We start from the raw sequence: 18,444 nt of genomic DNA, 5'->3' as shown, positions 1-18,444 counted from the left end.
TGCCTGGCACATAGTATGTACTTAATAAATGTTCATTGAGTTGAATTGAATTATATTATTCCTTCTATGACCTTGGGCAAGTCACTTAACTTTGAGCCTATTTCCTCACACGTAAAATGAGGGTTATAATATTTGCATTTCATCCTTCATAGCAGCGTTGTATTAAATGAGATAATGTATGTAGAGAGTGGTGTAAACTTTAAAGTACCATATAAATGTAAGTTGTTAACTTTTTTTTTTTTGACTAGGCCTATGATTTCACTGGTGTAGGGAATACTTGTTGAGAAAGCTTCCTCTCTCCATATAAATGGATACCTTCTCTTTTCAATAGTCTTAGAAGGCTGCCAGGGAGATGTGACTTACCCAGAGTCACATGGTTAGTATGTATCAGAGGCAGAGCATGAGCCTAGGGCTTCCTTCCTCCAAAGCTAGTGCTCCATCCACCATGTCATGGGCTGCTGAGCAGCCATTGTTGATATAAAGAAAGTTAAACTTTTGGGGCAGTTAAGTGGCACAGTGGACAGAGCACTGGCTTGAGTTAAAATCTGGCCTCAGACACTTACAAGATGTGTGAACCAGGGCAAGTCACTTAACCCTGTTTGCCACACTTTCCTCATCTGTAACATGAGCTAGGAAAGGAAATGGCAAACCACTCCAGTATCTTTGCCAGAAAAATCCCAGATGGGGTCATAAAGAGTTGGACGTAACTGAAATGACTGGACAACAACAAAAATTTTGGATCCGTGCATAGTAACTATAAAAATAATATAAGGTAGAATGTGAAAGGTGATCTTTTAGGCAAGTTGTTTGACTCTTAAGAAGCTAGTGGACTTTCCAACAAATGTTATTCCTTGAATTTGTTATGACATGTTTTATGAAATGTCAACCATAGGTACATATGCTGTGGTGACTGATAATTCAGGTACTTTGGAAAGGAGCATTTCCAGGATAAATAAAATGCATGTATTTCCTGATTACCCTGACCCAGTGGAAGATAAAGTAACTGACCAACCCTTCATACCTTGGAGCTACTTTCCAGTGACCCTAGCCCTAGGGTGGGAAACCTACAGCCTTGAGGCCCCTTGTGGCCCTCTAGGTCCTGTGTCATTTTGACTGATTTCCCCACCCCTGCTCTAGCCCCTTTAGTAACCCAAGAGCTGCTTTCCTTTTCAAATGAGGTTTAGAAACCTGATGCTGAACCACCTGGGGGCCAATGGATGGCTTTCACTCAATTGGAAACAGTGGACTCACCTTTGGCCTACTTTTCCTACTGTTTCCCTCTTTCCCTTTCTAAGGGAATAACCCTTTGAAGTGAGTGGAGTGTCTCTGTGTGGAAAGGAGAGTCACACAGGAATGATTTTGCTAGCACCAAGTGTGTAAAGGAGCTGTCTCTTGGCTGATTAGCCCAATACAGCATTTAAGGACAAATTCCACAGAACTGGGTGAGATCAGTTGATTCTGTTTTGCATCACACAATACTAGGCATATTTATGATATTGTGAGAGTACTGATTAATGAGTAGATCTCTCAGCAGCCTCCGAGTTCTGATCGCCTACTCTGTTTTCCTGCTTGAAAGGGACCGTAGGCAGGAATGTAGGATGACTGGAATAAAAAGGCATAGAAGTCATGGAAGACCTTTTTAGTTTTATGGATACCCATGCGAGTCACTGGAAAGACAAGCAGAGGAGATAAAAAGAGAGAGGGAAAAATAGGGGGGTGGAGTGATAGATAAAGAAGAAGGGATAATGTAGGAAGTAAGATGACTGGGGAAAAGAAGAGGCAGAAGAAAAAAAAACAACAATGAAAGGTAGAAAGAGGAAAACCAAAAGTTGCCTTGGGTGTACCTCAGTGAAGGTGCCCAGACCATACAAGGTCAAAGACTCATAACAGTTCACACTTCTAAAAATGATTGTGTGATAGGAAAAGATGCTTCCTATCTATGTAACTGCTCTCCCATCACTCAACAGCATCCTTAGAAGTGGTCATGTGTCTCAGCAGCTGGTGTTTGACAAGATAGAGAGAACATATTTAGATCCTCAATAAATTCCTCTTGAATGGATTGATAGATGAATGAATGAATATATGTGTTTTCCTTGCACAGAGCATAGAATCATGTTCATAAACACTCAATAAGTGTTTATTGAATGAAAATACTCTTTGTATGGAGAATTTGATATTCATGGTAATACACCCTAGGCATGGGTATATTACCATGTTCACTGAAAGGTCTGGTTCTTATCTGGGTATGTCAAACCCTTTCCCTTTAGGAAGTCTGGCTTTCTCCCAATTCTTGGCTTAAATGTTTTAAATTTTGGCTTTAGACTTTCAATTGTTGAATCTTTCAAAAATATCAAATATATATTTTCCTTACTATCTAAGATTACCATAATCCTTGAGGTTTTCCTTTAATTTTATCCTAACGTGTAGCAATCAAAAGTCATTTATGTGATTTCCAAGAATCCCAAATTTTTAGGGTCTGTAATTCAGGCTAATGGCTCTCTTTTACCACTTTTGGGTTTCATAAATAATTTGAGCTAGAAGGGACCTCAGAAACCACTGATTCTACCCCACCTTTATTTTGTAGATAAGGGAACTAGAGCCCAGAGAGGTTAAGTAATCCATGCAAGGTCACACGATGATGATGATGATGATGATGATGATGATGATAGAGAGGCAGCATAGTATAGTGGATGGAAAAGTAGCCTTAGAATCAGGAAAACTTGAGTTCAAGCCCTACCTCTGATATATACTGGCAATTAGAGCTGATAAAAATGGAGTTTTTTGACTTGAGGAGTAGTTAGTTTGCATTACAGGAAGCCTTCAGACATGGGCTACGTAACTATGTTTTGGGTATATTTTAGAGGGGCTTTATGAGATCCATGGGATAAGGGTTGGATTAAATAACTTTTAACCCTTCTAGCTCTATGTCTATTAATTTAGCTTTCACAACTGTTTTGGCAGAGGAAGTTTCCAAGTTGAGACTGTAACCTCAAGCCACAGTCTAGTGCTTGTCCTCCTCTGTCAGGCTGCTTTGTAGTTGTTTACAGGATTTGGGAATGTTGCTGTTACTCTTGCAGTCTCCGACAGCTTCAGTGTCAAATTCTGAAAAGTGAATTTGAGAAAAGTAATCTTAGAATTGGCAGAAGAAGCTAATTAAGCTTGTCCTTTTATATTTCATTCCCATTGGCAAAATTATTTCTTTTTCTTTTTCTTTTTTTTTTTTGGTTCCTCACAATAGCCTTAATGGCACTATTGCAGTTCATAGATAGAACATAAGACTTGGAGTCAGGAAGACCTGAGTTCAAATCCTGCCCCAGTTACCTACTTGCTGTGTGAACCTGGGCAAGTCATTTTAACCACTCTGTGCCTCAGTTTACTCATCTATAAAATGGGAATAATAATAAACATACTTCTCTCAGAGGGTTGTTGTGAAGGTTAAAATGAGATAACTTATGTAAAGTGTTTGGTAAAACTTGAAACACTATAGAAATGTTAGCTGTGATGATGATGATGATGATAATGATGGAGGAGGAGGAGGAGATGGACATCAAAGCTCATGGTCAAATATATCTAGTGACTGATAAAGTAGAGGCTAGAGCCCAAGAAAGGAGAGCCTGGAGCCCTCTAGACACATCTGCCTTCTTCCTACCTGACTGCAGGGGAACTTAAAAGGTTCTTTTTCTCCACTTAGCACATTTCTTCTTCCTCCACGAGAGAAACACCATTTTCTTTTCTTCCAGCAGTGGTGGATCACCTGCATCTACCCCCCACCCCTCCCAGCAGTCATGGCAGTGATTCTGAGGGCAGCCAGAGCCCCAGCCCATCCCTGACGCCATCCAGTCCCACCCAGGGGCCAGGGAAGGTGACATCTCGTTCGGCTTCAGCCCTCTCCAATTCCCCTCTCCTGACAGCACCTCATGTAAGTAGCAACCAGAAAACTCTGCATGTGAGTTTTTCTTATTTTTATTCCTAATATCTTCACCAAATCAGACCCCACTTAATATTTGTTTCTATATATAGTACAAGTAATAAACATGAGATTTTTTTTAAAAAAAGTTGATATTTCAGTGATTTTAAGAATATCTACCTCATGGAAAAATTTTCGTATAGAATTTTAGAGCTGAAAAGGACCTTTGGGATCACCTAGTTCAACTCTCTAATTTTACAGGTAAGGAAGAAAATTGAGGTCCAAAGAAGTGAAGTGATTTACTCCTTTGCAGAGTGGCAGACTTGGGATTAGAACCCTGGTGTCCTCCTTTCAAGTCCAGTGCTCTTTTTTCTACAATATTCTGTGTGAACAAAGTCGAGCTATAAATTATATAAAAATCCTGTTTCTGCTGGCCACCTAACCACAGTGTTGTTGTGAGCCAGGACTGAGGCAGCTTGAGGTAACCCCTACACCACCAACAGGCTTGTTGTGAGCCAGGTTGCTATGGAACTGCCTCACAGTTTGAGTTAGCTTTGCCCCCCAGCAGACTGATCCAAATCCCAGTTGTAGGTCCATTGAATAAGGTGTATATAAGGGCTTCTGTATGGTTCCAAAAGAGAGCTTTTGACACCCTGTGGAACTTCCTTGCCAGCCGCTTAGGGGAGGAGGGAGGACCGCATTTACCTGGAGGTCATTGAATGTGTTTTTATTAAAAATAATTGTTTTTCCTGAACCTTCAGGATCTATTTCTCTGGGTTTGGAAGCCTTCTGAGGACACTCAGTCTAGAAATCTTGGAGTCATTTTGGGTTTCCCCTCTTTTTTGTCTCCTACATCCAAATTGTTACTAAATCCTGTCATTTTGTTTTTTTTTAACTGCCCCCTTGGATTTGCCCATCGTTCATTCTTTCTCTTGCCCCCTTGTCCAGAATAAGATGGCCTCACTCTTGCTCTTACTGCAGCAGTTTCTAGGCAGTCTTTTTATACTCCATATCTCCCTTTCCCCTGCCGCCTTTCATTCCCACTGCCAATATCTTAATATCTTTTTTTTTTTTCCCTTTTTTGGATCAGACTTGTGGTCTCATTGCTAAAAGTAGCTCCTAGTAAAAAACAAACAAAAAACAGCTTCTACCAATACAGATCTTCAATGGACAGTCTCGGAGAGGTAGCTGGGGCACGGAGAGATCAAGTGGCTTCCCCCACATGTATATGTGGTGGGGATGAGTACCCCAGGCCCTCCTGACTTTGAGGCCAGTTCTTTATTCATTGCATCATACCACTTCCCACCATGCACAAGTTAGCACTTAATTATTGTCTAAGAAAGGCCGCATGCTGTGGATAGAGAGTTGGCCTTGGAATCAGGAAGGGCTTCCTCTGAATCCTGCTAGTGATCACCCTCCCAGGCAAAGAAGACTCTAAATTACAAATGGGCTGCTGATCTGCCATGGTAGAGGGAATTTATATAAGGAGGTGGGATCCCTGCACTGATGAATCACAGGCCCAGGTCGACACACAACCCACACATGTTCACATGTATATAACATGCACACGAAATGTGTACACATGTGTTTGTAATATTCACATGTATACATGTGTGCATACATGCATGTTTATGTATTTAATTCTAAGTATGTCATGTATATTAGTTCTGCTTCCTAATATATATTATAAGCACATTTTGAGGCAGAAACCGTATTTTACACTTATGTAACCTCCATAAGAGGGAAGCTATGTAGAATAGTGGACAGAGCAGCAGGCCTGGAGTCAGGAAGACCCAAGTTCAAATGTGGCCTCAGACACTTTCTAGCTGTGTGCCCTGAGCAAGTCACTTACCCTGTTTGCCTTAGTTCCTCATCTATAAAATGAACTAGAGAAGGAAATGGCAAACCTCTCCAGCATCTTGGCCAAGAAAATCCCAAATGGGGTCATGGAAGGTCTAGCACAACTGAAACGACTCAACAACAACAACAAATCTCCCTAAGACCTGGCCCAGGATTGTGGCTTGATAACAACTGATTTTTTTTTTCTTTTTTGGTGAGGCAATCGGGGTTAAGTGACTTGCCCAGGGTCACACAACTAGTAAGTGTCAAGTGTCTGAGGCCGGATTTGAACTCGGGTCCTCCTGACTCCAAGGCCGGAGAGCTATCCTCTGTGTCTCCTAGCTGCCCCAAAAACTGATTTTTTACTTTTTTTAAAAAAATTTTTTAAATTAAATTAAATTTTTTTTTTTAGGCAGTTGGGGTTAAGTGACTTACCCAGGGTCACACAGCTAGTAAGTGTCAAGTGTTTGGTCTGAGGCCAAATTTGAACTCAGGTCCTCCTGACTTCAGGGCCAGTGCTCTATCCACTGCACCACCTAGCTGCCCCTGATTTTTTTATTTTTAAAAACAGTTTACTGAACCACATATTTGGTTATGCTACAAGCTAACTCAATCACTCAATCGAAAAGCACTTTTTTAAAAAAAATTATCTATCATCTTTATTGATAAAATTATGCAATACACATTCCAAATACACATTTCAAACTTCTGGATTACAAAAATAATGTGTATATGATGAAAACTTATTGCACAAAATGAAACTCTGCAAAATCCTAAAATTAAATCTCAGAAAACACAATATATCTATAATGGTCAAGAGGAGATAAATCACAATTTTATTTACAAAAATACTCATCAAGCATTTTTTTAATAATTGTTGCTTCAAGATCACCACATTCTAAATCTTAACAGTGCAGCCTGTTTGATTTTCTTAAGTTAAGTGGTATAAAATCAAAATTATCCAAAAGCATTTATTAAGGGCCAATTATGTGCCAGGCATTGTGCTAAGTTCTGGGGATAAAAAAAAAAGGGAAAAGAGAGTGTCTGCCCTCAAGTAGCTTACAATTTGTTAGAGGAGACAACATGCAAACAAATATATGCAATGTAAACTGTATATTGGATAAATAGGAAATAATTAATAGAGAGAAGACACTAGAATTAAGAGGGCTTGGGAAAAGCTTCCTGTAGAAGGTTGGATTTTAGTTTGGACTTAAAGGAAGCCAGGGAAGTCAGTAGTCAGATCAGAAGCGAGAGTTCGTTCCAGGCATGGACAACAACCAGAGAAATGCTGAGGGATAGAATGTCTTGTCACTTTAGTGGCTGAATGGAGGATGGATTGGAGTGGGGAGAGAGTTGAGGCAGGCTGTTTCACCAGCAGCCTATTGAAATAATTGAGGCGTGAAGGTGGTGAAGGCTTGCATCAGAGCAGTGACAGTGTCAGACAAGACAAGGGAGTATATTGGAAAGATGTTGCAGAGGTAAAATTGACGGGGCCTTGACAACAGATTGGATATGGGAGATGAGAGATAGTGAGGTGTTGAGGATAACTCCTAGGCTGTGACCCTGAAGGACTGGGAGGATAGTGCTGCCTTGAAGAATAATGGGTAAAGTAGGAGGTGGGGAGGGTTTCAGGGGAAAGATCATGAATTCACTTTTGGACATGTTGAGTTTAAAATGTCTGTGGGACATCTTGTCTGAAAGGCAATTGGAGTTATGAGATTGGAGGTCAATAGAAAGGTTAGAGCAGGAAAGATAAATGCGATTATCAGCACAGAGATGTAAGTAAATCCATGAGAACTGATGAGATCACCGAGAGAAGTAGTGGGGAGAGAGGAAAAAAGAAGGGGGCCAAGGACAGAACTCTAACTTCATTTCCCTGTGTAGACACAATAATACAGGGTATAATTCTCTCACTCTTGTATAGTCTGTAGCATCCTGTGTTATATTTGTATTCTGCTGAAAACAGATTCTACAGAACACTTCTTGTCTAATATTTCTGGAAGTATTGAACTCAAAATGCCTATTACATGTCCATAAACTATTCCTCAGGATAATGCTACTCTGGAAGCAGCAGAAGACTTGCTAAATTCATCTTGTAAAGACGCATTTGGAAAAATTCAGTAGAGTCCTCCCTCGTATTTGTGTAGAGCATTATGGTTTCCAACACACTTGCACACCCATTATTTTGTTTGATTTACATAGCAACGACACTGTAAAGCAGGGTGGATGTTATTGTCCCATTTATAGATAAGGAAACTGAGGTTCAGGGAAAGTTAAGTAAATTGTCTTGGGTCTTTAAACTACCATTTAAGCTACCATTTCAACCCTCCTCTTCCCACCCCATCTTCTTTCCTCCCTCCTCCCCGCCCCCACCAAAAAAGCTATTTTTGTAAAAGAAGTTTCAACTGAAACTTTTATTTGTCCAAGGTCTTGATAATCACTAGGAATTCTGGCTCTGCATAGGATTCTACTCCTTTACTTTTTGTATTTTAATTTTGTCCTTTTGGGGGAAAGAGTCATAGAATCATACGTTTTTATAGTTGGAAGGGGCCATTAGAGATCATTTTGTCCAACCTCCTGTTTTTATAGGTAAAGGAACTGGAGCCCAGTGAAGTTAAATGTTTTCTCCAGGGTCACATCAGGAAATAAAGGGTAGAGCTGGAATTCAGAACTGGCTCTTCGCACTCTAAACCCCCAGTGCTCTTCTGTTACTTATCAGGGACAGGGAAACAAATGATCTTCTCATTCTGTCCCTTGGTTAGGAAAAAGCCTGGGTTTTTTTTCTGTTCAGTCCCTGAGACAATCACCACCCTAAAAGCTGGGCTGTGGGTTGATTCTCTAGTAGAGCAAGAAATGATTGTAGTCTGGTGTTGATCTCCCAGACCGTGGGAGACTTAAGGGCTTAGCTTCTTTCCTCTATGGTGGTTGGTTTCCCACCTCTTGAGTTTTCTCCTGCCTATCACATTAATAGCTGCACATTCACGTGTCAGCCACAGGAAGGAGCTGATCATTTTTTTTCCCACAGTGGTCACTAAATATTCCTTCAGTTCAGTTCAACAAAGGCTCAATTAAGTATGTGATATGTACGAAGTGCTGGTACCCTCCAACTTTAATACCCACAGATTAGAACTGGGCTGGGTTGGCTCCTGTCTGCTGGTAAACATAAGATAAATCGGTGCAAAATAATGTAATTATTCCATGCATTGAATCCTAGAAGACACCTTAAGTGAGGAAGGAGGTCCAAGCCCATGTCCCAGACCCCTGTTCCATTCCAGTACAGTCACTGTACCCACTGAACACAAATAAGGATCCATCCTATTTTTAGAATCTCCTTCAATTTAAGTTAACCAGTATTTATTAAGCACTTACTACACTCCAGACATTGTAGGTACTAAATGCTGGGGATACACAGTAAAAGAATAAGAAAAAGAAAAAGAAAACCACTTCTAGCTCTTGAGAAATTTACAGTCTAATGGCGACATCTATCACTTCCTTTGCTATTTCAAATATGGTTTTATGTGCTCAGTGATTTTTCTTTGACTCCTTTTTGTCCTTGGGCCTACACAGAAACTTCAGGGGTCAGGACCCCTGATCCTGACAGAGGAGGAGAAGAGGACACTGATTGCTGAGGGGTACCCTATCCCCACCAAACTGCCCTTGACAAAAGCAGAGGAAAAAGCCCTGAAGAAAATCAGGAGGAAAATCAAGAACAAGGTGAGGTCCTGGGTTCAGGGTGGTACTAGGAATATGGCACTAAAACATCTGTATATGTGGGACAGAATAGGTCCTTTCTCTCTTCCCCTTTCTGATATAATAATATACATAATTAGAAGAATTCCAAACTGGTTGGGTGGGTGGCCAGACTCAAAAGAGTTGTTGTTAATGGGATGGAGAACTCTAGAGAATGTTCGTGGACCTGTGTCAAGTGACTTGGATAAAGGCATAAAAGATATCTTATCCAACTTGCAGATGACACAAATTGGAGAGAGATAACTAACACATTGGAGGGCAGAGTCACTATCGATAAGGCCCAACTCTTTGAATCTAAATAGAAGAAATAAAATAGGAATAAATGTAGTCTTGGATTCGGATACAAAAAATCAGTTCCACCAATATATGATGAGGGGGCATGTAAGGGTGGCATTTATTCTGAAAAGGATCTAGGGGTCTTAGTGAACTGCAAGCTTCAGTGTGTGTCAGCATGTGATGTGGCAGCCAAAAAAGCTAATCCAAACTTGGGCTTCATTAGGAGGGATGTAGCTTCTGGGAACAGGGAGTCGATAATCCCACCATACTCTGCTTTTATCAGACTTCATCTGGAGTTTGCATTTAGTTCAGGCTACCGCAGCTTATGGACATCGATAAACTAGAAAATGTCCAGTTGAGGGCAACCAAGATCATAAAGGGCCTTGAGTTTGTCACATGAGAATCAATTAAAGGAACTGGACTAGACTGGAGAAAGGAAGACTTAAGGGGAATGTGATAGCTTTCTTCAAGTGTCTATAGCTTTCTTCCAGTATCTTCCTATGGAAGAAGGATTAGATTCATTCTTTTTGGTCCCAAGAGGGCAGAACCAGGAGCAAAGGTATACATTGCAAAAAGGCTGATTTAGGCTTATTGTTGAGAAAAACCGCCTACCAGTTGGAGTGTTCCAAAGTGGAGAGGTGGCAGGTTCCCATTCCTTGGAGGACTTGTGGCAGAGGCTGAGTGACCACTTGTTGAGTTTGTTATGATGAGGATTGCTTTTGTTTGGAGGCTAGGCTAGATGGCCACTGAGCTTCCTTCCAGCTCTTAAGTTCTGTAATTCCATGACTGGGACACCAGTTTCCCACTTTGGCTAGCAGACTAACACTTGACCTGGATGGTCCCATTACTCCTTCCTGGGGTAATTTCATTAAGAGCAAAGTCATCACTCTCTATGATCACTCTCTGATAGTCTTTTCTCCATTCATACTCCATCCTACATCTTGACTTGACCTCAGAAAACTCTTTGGCCCTGAGGGCTCCTAGTGAGACTCAGTAGTGCCCATGAAGGACAAAGAATAGACAGAAGAGAAACTGCAAAGGGAGAAGACAGAGGAAGGAAGGAGGAGAAGAAAGACATGGTTAGGAGAAGGGGGTTAAGAGGAGGCTGAGAATAGCATCCTTCATTGGCTCTTCTTTTCCCCTGGCATTGCTAGAGAGAAGGTGGCAATATTGGACAGGATGGTAGAGAGCATCTTCTGGAGGAGTAGGAAAGAAAGAGGATTGAAAAGGAAAAAGCAGGATGCCAAGCCCCTTTAGCCAGTAGTTGCTTCATATGGGAATAGGGCCAGAGAGTTTCAAAATAGCTTTTCGTGGGTTAAGGGTGAAGGATTTAAGGTAGGCCTCACTCTCTAGTTTGAAACTCATTAACAGAGTACACATACAACATAAACACACAACCTCCATACTCATTCACATGGCTATAAAAGCTCAGTTGTATATAAATTTAAAATTCTAGGCCTCTATGAATAAATCACTTCATTGTTCTTCTTAAACATCCTTATGTTTAAATGTGGATTTTAAATGTTTTATTTTTATGTAGGATTTTAATAACTTTGAGTCCCATCAACAAAAGCCTGTCTGTGTTAAACACCAGCCTATAAAAATGTCATTAAACTTGGCTGCTAAGGAAAAAGTTTAATGAGTAAGCTTAAGCAAAGATGATGGCCTTGAATTTGGAAAGCTTAGGACATATGTTATAAAGAGAGAATTATAGCCCAGGATAGAAGAGGAAATAGTCAAAAGTGACACCTAGTTACTTGAAGTTATTTCAGATCTTCAGGACCAAAGGAATCTTAGAGGAACCCGAAAACAGTGTCAGAACCATTGTCTATAATCTTTGAGAAATGATGAAGAATAGATGGTGGGGAAGTATTGTGTTGATTTTTAATGAAGAGAAAAAGGTAGGTTTTAAAAACTGCAGCTTAAGCAGTCTGACATTAACCCCAGCTAAATTCCTAAGTGGTTTAGTAAGCAATACTATGAGTATTGTAAATTGTAAATACCATGAGTATTTACAAAAGAAGGTAACACAGGGTTAATAAGAACAAGTCGTTTCAACCTAACCTCATAATTTATTGATCAGTGGGGTTTGAGGCTGGGGTAGCTGGGTGGGAAGAATGGGGAGAAGTACAGCCTCACACTTGTACATTCATCAATCCAGGGTAACCTATTGTGGAACTTCCCATTGAGGCAGATCAACAACTTGGGGATAACTTATTGTCTTAATTACCTGGACAGAGAGGTAAATTGTCCTGGGGGGAGGGGGTCACACTGTGTCACAAGCAGAACTTTAATCCAGGTCTGCCTGGCTTCAAGACTAGCCTTCTATTCATTCCATCTCACTGACTCTCATTGATAAATTTGCTGGGCTAGAAATGTTACAGGCATCTTCACTTCAGTAAATTATTTGAACAAGTTACTTATAAAATCTTTGTAGACAAATGACCAAATGTGGGAAGTCTGACAATATTGACAAGTGGGTTTGCAGTCAGTTGGATAACCATATTTATAGTGTGTTGGTTATTGGTACTGTATCAGCTGGAGGGAGATTCCTGTATTCCACTAGAATATCACAAGACCCTGTAACTAATCATTTAACCAGTGACCTGGGTAAGGACATAAAATATCCATGCATTCTTTCAACAAATATTTATTAAAACACCAAATTTTTAAGTGAAAATTAAAAAAAATGGTAACATAGTGATAATCTCTGAACTCGGGATTCATAGAATAAAGATATCTACAGCTTGGCCAAAGTCAGTACGATGGGGTTTAGCAGAAATAATGTAAATTACGTAAATAATGTAAAGATGTGAATTTAGGCTAAATTTAGGCTAAAAAAAAACAATTGTACAAATACAGGATGAAGAGACCTGACATGTATATGAAAAGAAATCTGGAAGTTTCAGTTTCCCACAAGCTTAATATCAACTAATAGTGATCCTAAAATGTTAACATGATCTTAGTCCACATTGACAGAAGTCTAGTGTCCAGATCACAAGAAGACAAAATACTTCTGTGCTAATCAGCTCATACCTGTAGAGCCAGGTACAATTTTGTATGTGTCATTTAAAAAGGGACATTAATGAACTAGAATGGGCAGAGGAAAACAACTATAATTGTTAGTCTGAAAACCATGTAATTTGAGGAACAATTAAGAACTTGGCCATTCTTAACCCAGAAAAGAGTAATCCAAGAAAAGAAATGATAATTGCATTTTCATGTCTGAAAGGATATAATTTTGGTACTGTAGAAGACAGAGCAAGACCGGTTCCACAATCATTTATTTAATACCGACTGTGTATAGATACTGCACTAGGTACTTGGAGGATTAAGATAAAACACAGCTGTATAAACCCAATGGGGTGGAAATTATAGGAAAGTATCTTGGCTCAAGAGCATAGTGGTACAGTGGAAAGAGCATTGAGCTCATAGGACCTGATTTGGAATCTCACCTCTTTTACTTAGGGCAAGTGTGACTTTGGACAAATCATTTCATTTGAGCCTGAGTTTCCTCAGCTATGAAGCTAAGGGGTTTGGACTGGATGCTTTGGTAATGACTGCCAGGAGAAGGAGCCAAACCCAGGTCTTCTTGACTCCTAAATCAAGCACTTTAACTATTATATCCCCCTGAGAACTGGGAAAAAGAATGATAGTGTGAGAAATGGGTTAGGGGGATGAGTGGAGACAGACAGTAGCTACTGAAGTGTGATACTGAGTTGAGAGCTTCGAATAATCTCCTTGCTTATGACATATAACCATCCCCCACATATAGTATTGATTTGGTCATGGATTCTGAAACCTATGCATATATTTTGTGTTTTTTTTTCTTATTCTGTCTCAGATTTCTGCCCAGGAAAGTAGGAGAAAGAAGAAAGAATATATGGACAGTTTAGAGAAAAAGTAAGTCTACTCTGACACAATTGGTGTCCTCACCAACAGTGATTGGGATGGAAAGGAAGCTTGCACTTTGGGTTTGTCTTCCCCTATGCTGTCACACGTTGCTGTACCTTTGAAGCTTCTTGGATTGTTAGCTGTGCTTTGCCTGACGCCTAGTGGTAGTTAGGAGAGGAAGCAAAAAGCTGTTCAGGCAAGAAGCAGAAATGCAGTCAGGTTTTCCCTTCATGCTTCTACTAACCAAGTATCTCCAAGTCCTTGAAACCTTCCTTCCCAACAAGCATGAAAAAAAAAGTCATGAAAGTGACAATAAATGGTCTCCCCAGTTGGAATGTAAGCCCCAGTGTTTGTCAAATGGTAGGCACTTAATGTGTATTTGCTGATTTATTGAACTCATCAATATAGGTACTTCTGTCAGTAAATGTGATCATAACCATCCATGCCCTCTCACCTTGTATGATTTATGTTCTTATCTTGCTATCTGTCCTCCATAGCCACTCCACTCAGTGCTGGGGCCCTTCCTCTAGTTCTCATGACATGGAATGGGTAGGAGAGGAACAAATGGGCTATCAGCTAGTTAGCCTTCATTCTCTTCACATAATTGGTTCATCTTCTTTTGGTCTATCAGTACTTATATCTTGGATTGGTGCTGTGTAGGGGCAATACGGTAAGTCCAAAATTGAACAAGTGAGTTAGATCTTTTTTTTTTCTTTAAAGAATTGGTGTTTTTAATGACCTCATTTCTTCCTGAAACAAGGGGGTCCATCTTTTTAATAGCACCATTCTGGTAATGCTGTATAATGGTGAGTCATGAATACTGTAGTTTCTGAAGAATTATAGCTGAGGGTCACTGAAAGGACACTAAGAGTTGCGTAATGGGTGTGAGAAGGCCACTGTGTATTGCCAAACAAAAATTGTGGAGAGAAACAGCATCAATGTCATCAGAATGATACATATCTGGAAAAGAAATTAAAAATTCTTCACTTTGGCTGCATAAGGTCGTTATTTTACCTGACCCCATCTGCACCATCATCACATATAGACTCGCAGAATGTTAGAGGTGCTATAGCTAGCAGGGAAATTGGAGATTAGCTCATAAAGTGACAACATCATTCTTAATGTTCTTACTCTCCAAGTTCTTATTCTGGGTGAGTGGGCATTGGTAAAATATCATTACTGTGTTTTCCTCTTGTGAAAATTAGGTAACATCTATGTGGTAAGGGGGGGCAGGGCTGGAGTAAATAAATTATGCATAACAGATATCGACAGTTTCACATGTAAATTATCTTTTCTTGTTCTACTTTGCATATGTAAGTGTTCTCTCTTTTTTTTGATGTTTGTTAGATTGAAGGTAAGAGAAAATAAGAGATAGCGTCTAGTCTCTATTGTCCCTTGTTCTATCGTTCTTTAGCGAATTAGATAAACTGAAGGTTGTGCTTCAGTTCCTGGAAAGGAGCCATTACATATTCCTAGAAATAGGAATGATTCTGTTGATCCTGGTTGGTTCTTGGCATTCCTGTTAAAAATTGGCATTCCTGAAACACATTAATACACTGTTGATGGAGCTATGATTTTGTCCAAACGTTTAGGAAAACAATCATGCAAGAAAAGCCACTAAACTATTCATATCATTTGACCCAGCAATCCTACCATTCGGCTCAATTCAAGATCACATGTATGCAAAAATACTTAAAACAGCACTTTTCTACAGTAACAAAAATTGAGAACAATGTTGGGCTCCCATCAAAATGAGGAAGACTGAATATATTGTGGTTTATGAATGTCGTGTAATGTTAACTGAACTATAAGAAATGATAAATACAGGAAATTCAGAGAAGCGTGGAATGACTTACATGAACTGATGAAAAGTGAAGTAAGGAGAACCAGGAGAACAATGTACATGATGAAGAAAACACTGAAAAGGAATTGAATTCTGATTCATTGTAATAACCAATGTTGGAGAACAGATGATGAAACACGTTCACTTCCCTCTGTGAAAGGTGGAGAATTGTAGATGCAGAATGTTGAATACACTGTGTCAACTGTGGTCTCTGGTTTGCTTGCTTTTACTTCAACTTTTTTTTCTTCTATATTATAGGTTAGGGTTAAGTGAGAGGAATATTTTAGGAAATGACTAATGCAAAAGCAAAAAAAAATCAAATCTTTTTTTTTTAAAACCATGAAATGCAGGATAGCTTTTTTCTTTAAACTTTTCAAAGTTAGTCTTCCCATTGGCCAGTTTAGGTGCTACTAGTTTAATGATGGGCTGCCTTATCCCTTTCATTGTGTCTTCCCTTCTTAAGTATGGGACTCAGCCATATGTGAATGCTTTTTTCCAGTTTCTTTGAGAGTGTGTATTTCTTTTATGCTTTAGATCTCAGTGCTCTGTGATATATCATGCCTTCAGTGCATTCCACCAGTATTCTTGCTTTGGTAAGAGATATACTCATTCACCCCTCCCCATTTTTGAATCTGACCAAACTGTCTCACTGGCCAAGTAGGAACAAGTGAGTACCCTTCCTTCTTAGTAGATGTGACAACTAGGCTTGGTTTTCTCTGTAATGACTGTTCTTGCCTTTCTTCCCCCTTCTCTTCTGCAGGGTAGAGTCTTGTTCAAATGAGAACATGGAGTTGAGGAAGAAGGTGGAAGTTCTGGAGAATACTAACAGGTAAGAGGCAGCTTAAGGTATAGTGGAGTTATCTACCAGGTAGAAGATAGGTAGGAAAAAGAGAATAGGATTAATAATGAAAAGGAAAGACAGAGATGTTACTTGGGAATAGAGTAGGAAAAAGAAAGTCAAGACTGTTACCTGCCTATTGTATCTGGTACTCAAGACCTCCAAGTCAGAGCAGCAGAGACAAAGCTTGGTTAAGCTCCTTATCAGAGGCAACCACAGAAGCTTGGGCATGGGAAAGACTTATGAATAAAAAACATGGAAAAAAAATGGAGGCAACTTGGATTTCCTTTAATAAGTTTGGAGTTCATGAGTGGGGAATGTGGCACTAGTCATCTCACTATTGCCCAACTTTTGTAATAGGACACTCTACTAATGAAGCAGGAAAGAACTTTTATTTTTTCTGGGGATAGTTTTCTTTGAGTTCCTAAATGTAGCTATTTTAAAGAATTGTTATGAGTTTCCATTCATTATCTGTCCATTTGCCATTGATTTAGCACATTCTAAGTAGAAGCTGAGTTTCTTAGTTCCTAAGAAAGTGCTGTTAAGTAGCTTATGGTGGCAAAATCATGTTAGAAAAAAAGAAAACAGTTTTTAGGTTGGAAGTTTATGTTTAAATCCTGTACTGTGGTCAAAAGCAAGAAAAACACTTATCCTCTTATAACTTGATACCTGGCACAGTACCATGTACATGGCAGATAAGAAATGTTTGTTGAATGAATGAACCAATGAACCCATCAGCTGCTATGTTTAAAAAAAAAAAAGAAGCATTGGATTTGGAGTCAGAAAACTGGAGTTGGAATTTTAGTTTTGTCACTTACTACAGCTGACCCTGGGCATCGTTTAGCCCCTGTGTGCCTCAGTTTCCTTATGTATAAAATGGGAATAATACTTGCACTCTATGCCAACAGAATTGTGATCAAATGAGATAAGGTATGTCCAACTCTTTGTAAGCCTGTATTATAACAATAACTAACCTATATGTGGTGCTTTAAGGTGTACAAAGTGCTTTACAAATATCTCACTTAATCAAACCCAGCCTCAAACACTGACTAGCTACGTGACCCTGGGCAAGTCACTTAACCGCTGCTTGCCTCAGTTTCCTCAAATGTAAAATGAGGATAATAATAGCCCCTATCTCACACAGTTTTTTTGAGGGTCAAATGAGATAATATTATCTTAGCACTTAGCACACTTAGCATGGTGCCTGACACATAGTAGGCACTATATAAATGGTTATTCTCTTCCCCTAGTCATTACAATCCTATAAGATAGATGTTATTATTATCATCCCCATCTTACAGATGAAGAAACTGAGGTTGAGAGAGATTTAGTGACTTTGTCTAGGGTCACACAGCTAGTAAGTGTCTGACTCCAAGCCCAGCACTCTATATACTATGCCACCTAGCTGCATTATATAAATACTAATGAACTTGGGCAAGCTTTCTGGGTCTCAGTTTCCTTGGCTTTAAAAACGAAGGGTGGAGCATGATAATCACAAAGTTCTCTTCTAGCTCAAAATCTATGACCTTGTGCTCTCTCCTTAATTTTCCCCCTACTCTTGCTATCACTTGGAAGAAAGGGGACAGGTCTTTTGTCTTCTAATTTCAGTTATCCAGGTCCTTATCTGTCTCTGTCTCTGTCTCTCTCTCCCTCCCTCCCTCCCTCCCTCCTTCTCTCTCCCTCCCTCCCTCCCTCCCTTTACCTCCTCCCTTCCAAGGATATGGTTTTAACAAACGGGCCAAATTGTTCTTTTGTGAGAGAAATCCAGGGTAGAAAAGGGAAAGGTTCATTTAAAAGAAAAAAAAAGGATTCTGGAATTTGCTTTGCATTTTCATCACTGCCAGGTGCCATTGTTCCATCATCCCTCCTGCCACATGGGGGCAGAAGGAGTGAAGCTATGAGTTATGCACTGTCACCCAGGGCTAAGGAGGTTGCTTTTTGCCTGGATCTTTGTCCAAGCAATGTAGTTTCAGACGTAAGATCACAGGACTTGGAGGTGGAATACACCTATAAAGACGACATAGCACAATTTCTTTACATAACCCCCTTCTATTACAAGTGAGGAAACAGAGAGGTTGAGACTTGCCTGGCATTGCA

The 18,444-nt window shown here is 39.8% G+C and overlaps 1 protein-coding gene across 2 annotated transcripts in view; it reads left to right on the top strand.

The window, feature by feature from the left end:
* Positions 1-18,444, top strand: part of CREB3L2 (cAMP responsive element binding protein 3 like 2) — a 164,596-nt gene that overhangs the window by 123,674 nt on the left and 22,478 nt on the right. The window contains exons 5-8 of one of the 2 annotated variants that reach the window (XM_027842331.1): positions 3,744-3,919; positions 9,314-9,460; positions 13,617-13,675; positions 16,270-16,338. In XM_027842331.1, the coding sequence (XP_027698132.1) occupies positions 3,744-3,919; positions 9,314-9,460; positions 13,617-13,675; positions 16,270-16,338 (451 nt within the window). Of the gene's footprint in view, positions 1-3,740; positions 3,920-9,313; positions 9,461-13,616; positions 13,676-16,269; positions 16,339-18,444 lie in introns of both variants that reach the window. The other variant, XM_027842330.1, reaches the window with a different exon arrangement.

Source organism: Vombatus ursinus, unplaced genomic scaffold (assembly GCF_900497805.2).
Source record: "Vombatus ursinus unplaced genomic scaffold, bare-nosed wombat genome assembly UNPS02014870.1, whole genome shotgun sequence".
Lineage (NCBI taxonomy): Eukaryota > Metazoa > Chordata > Mammalia > Diprotodontia > Vombatidae > Vombatus > Vombatus ursinus.
The sequence above is the reverse complement of the archived record's forward strand: the minus strand, read 5'-3'. Positions and strand labels throughout refer to the sequence as shown.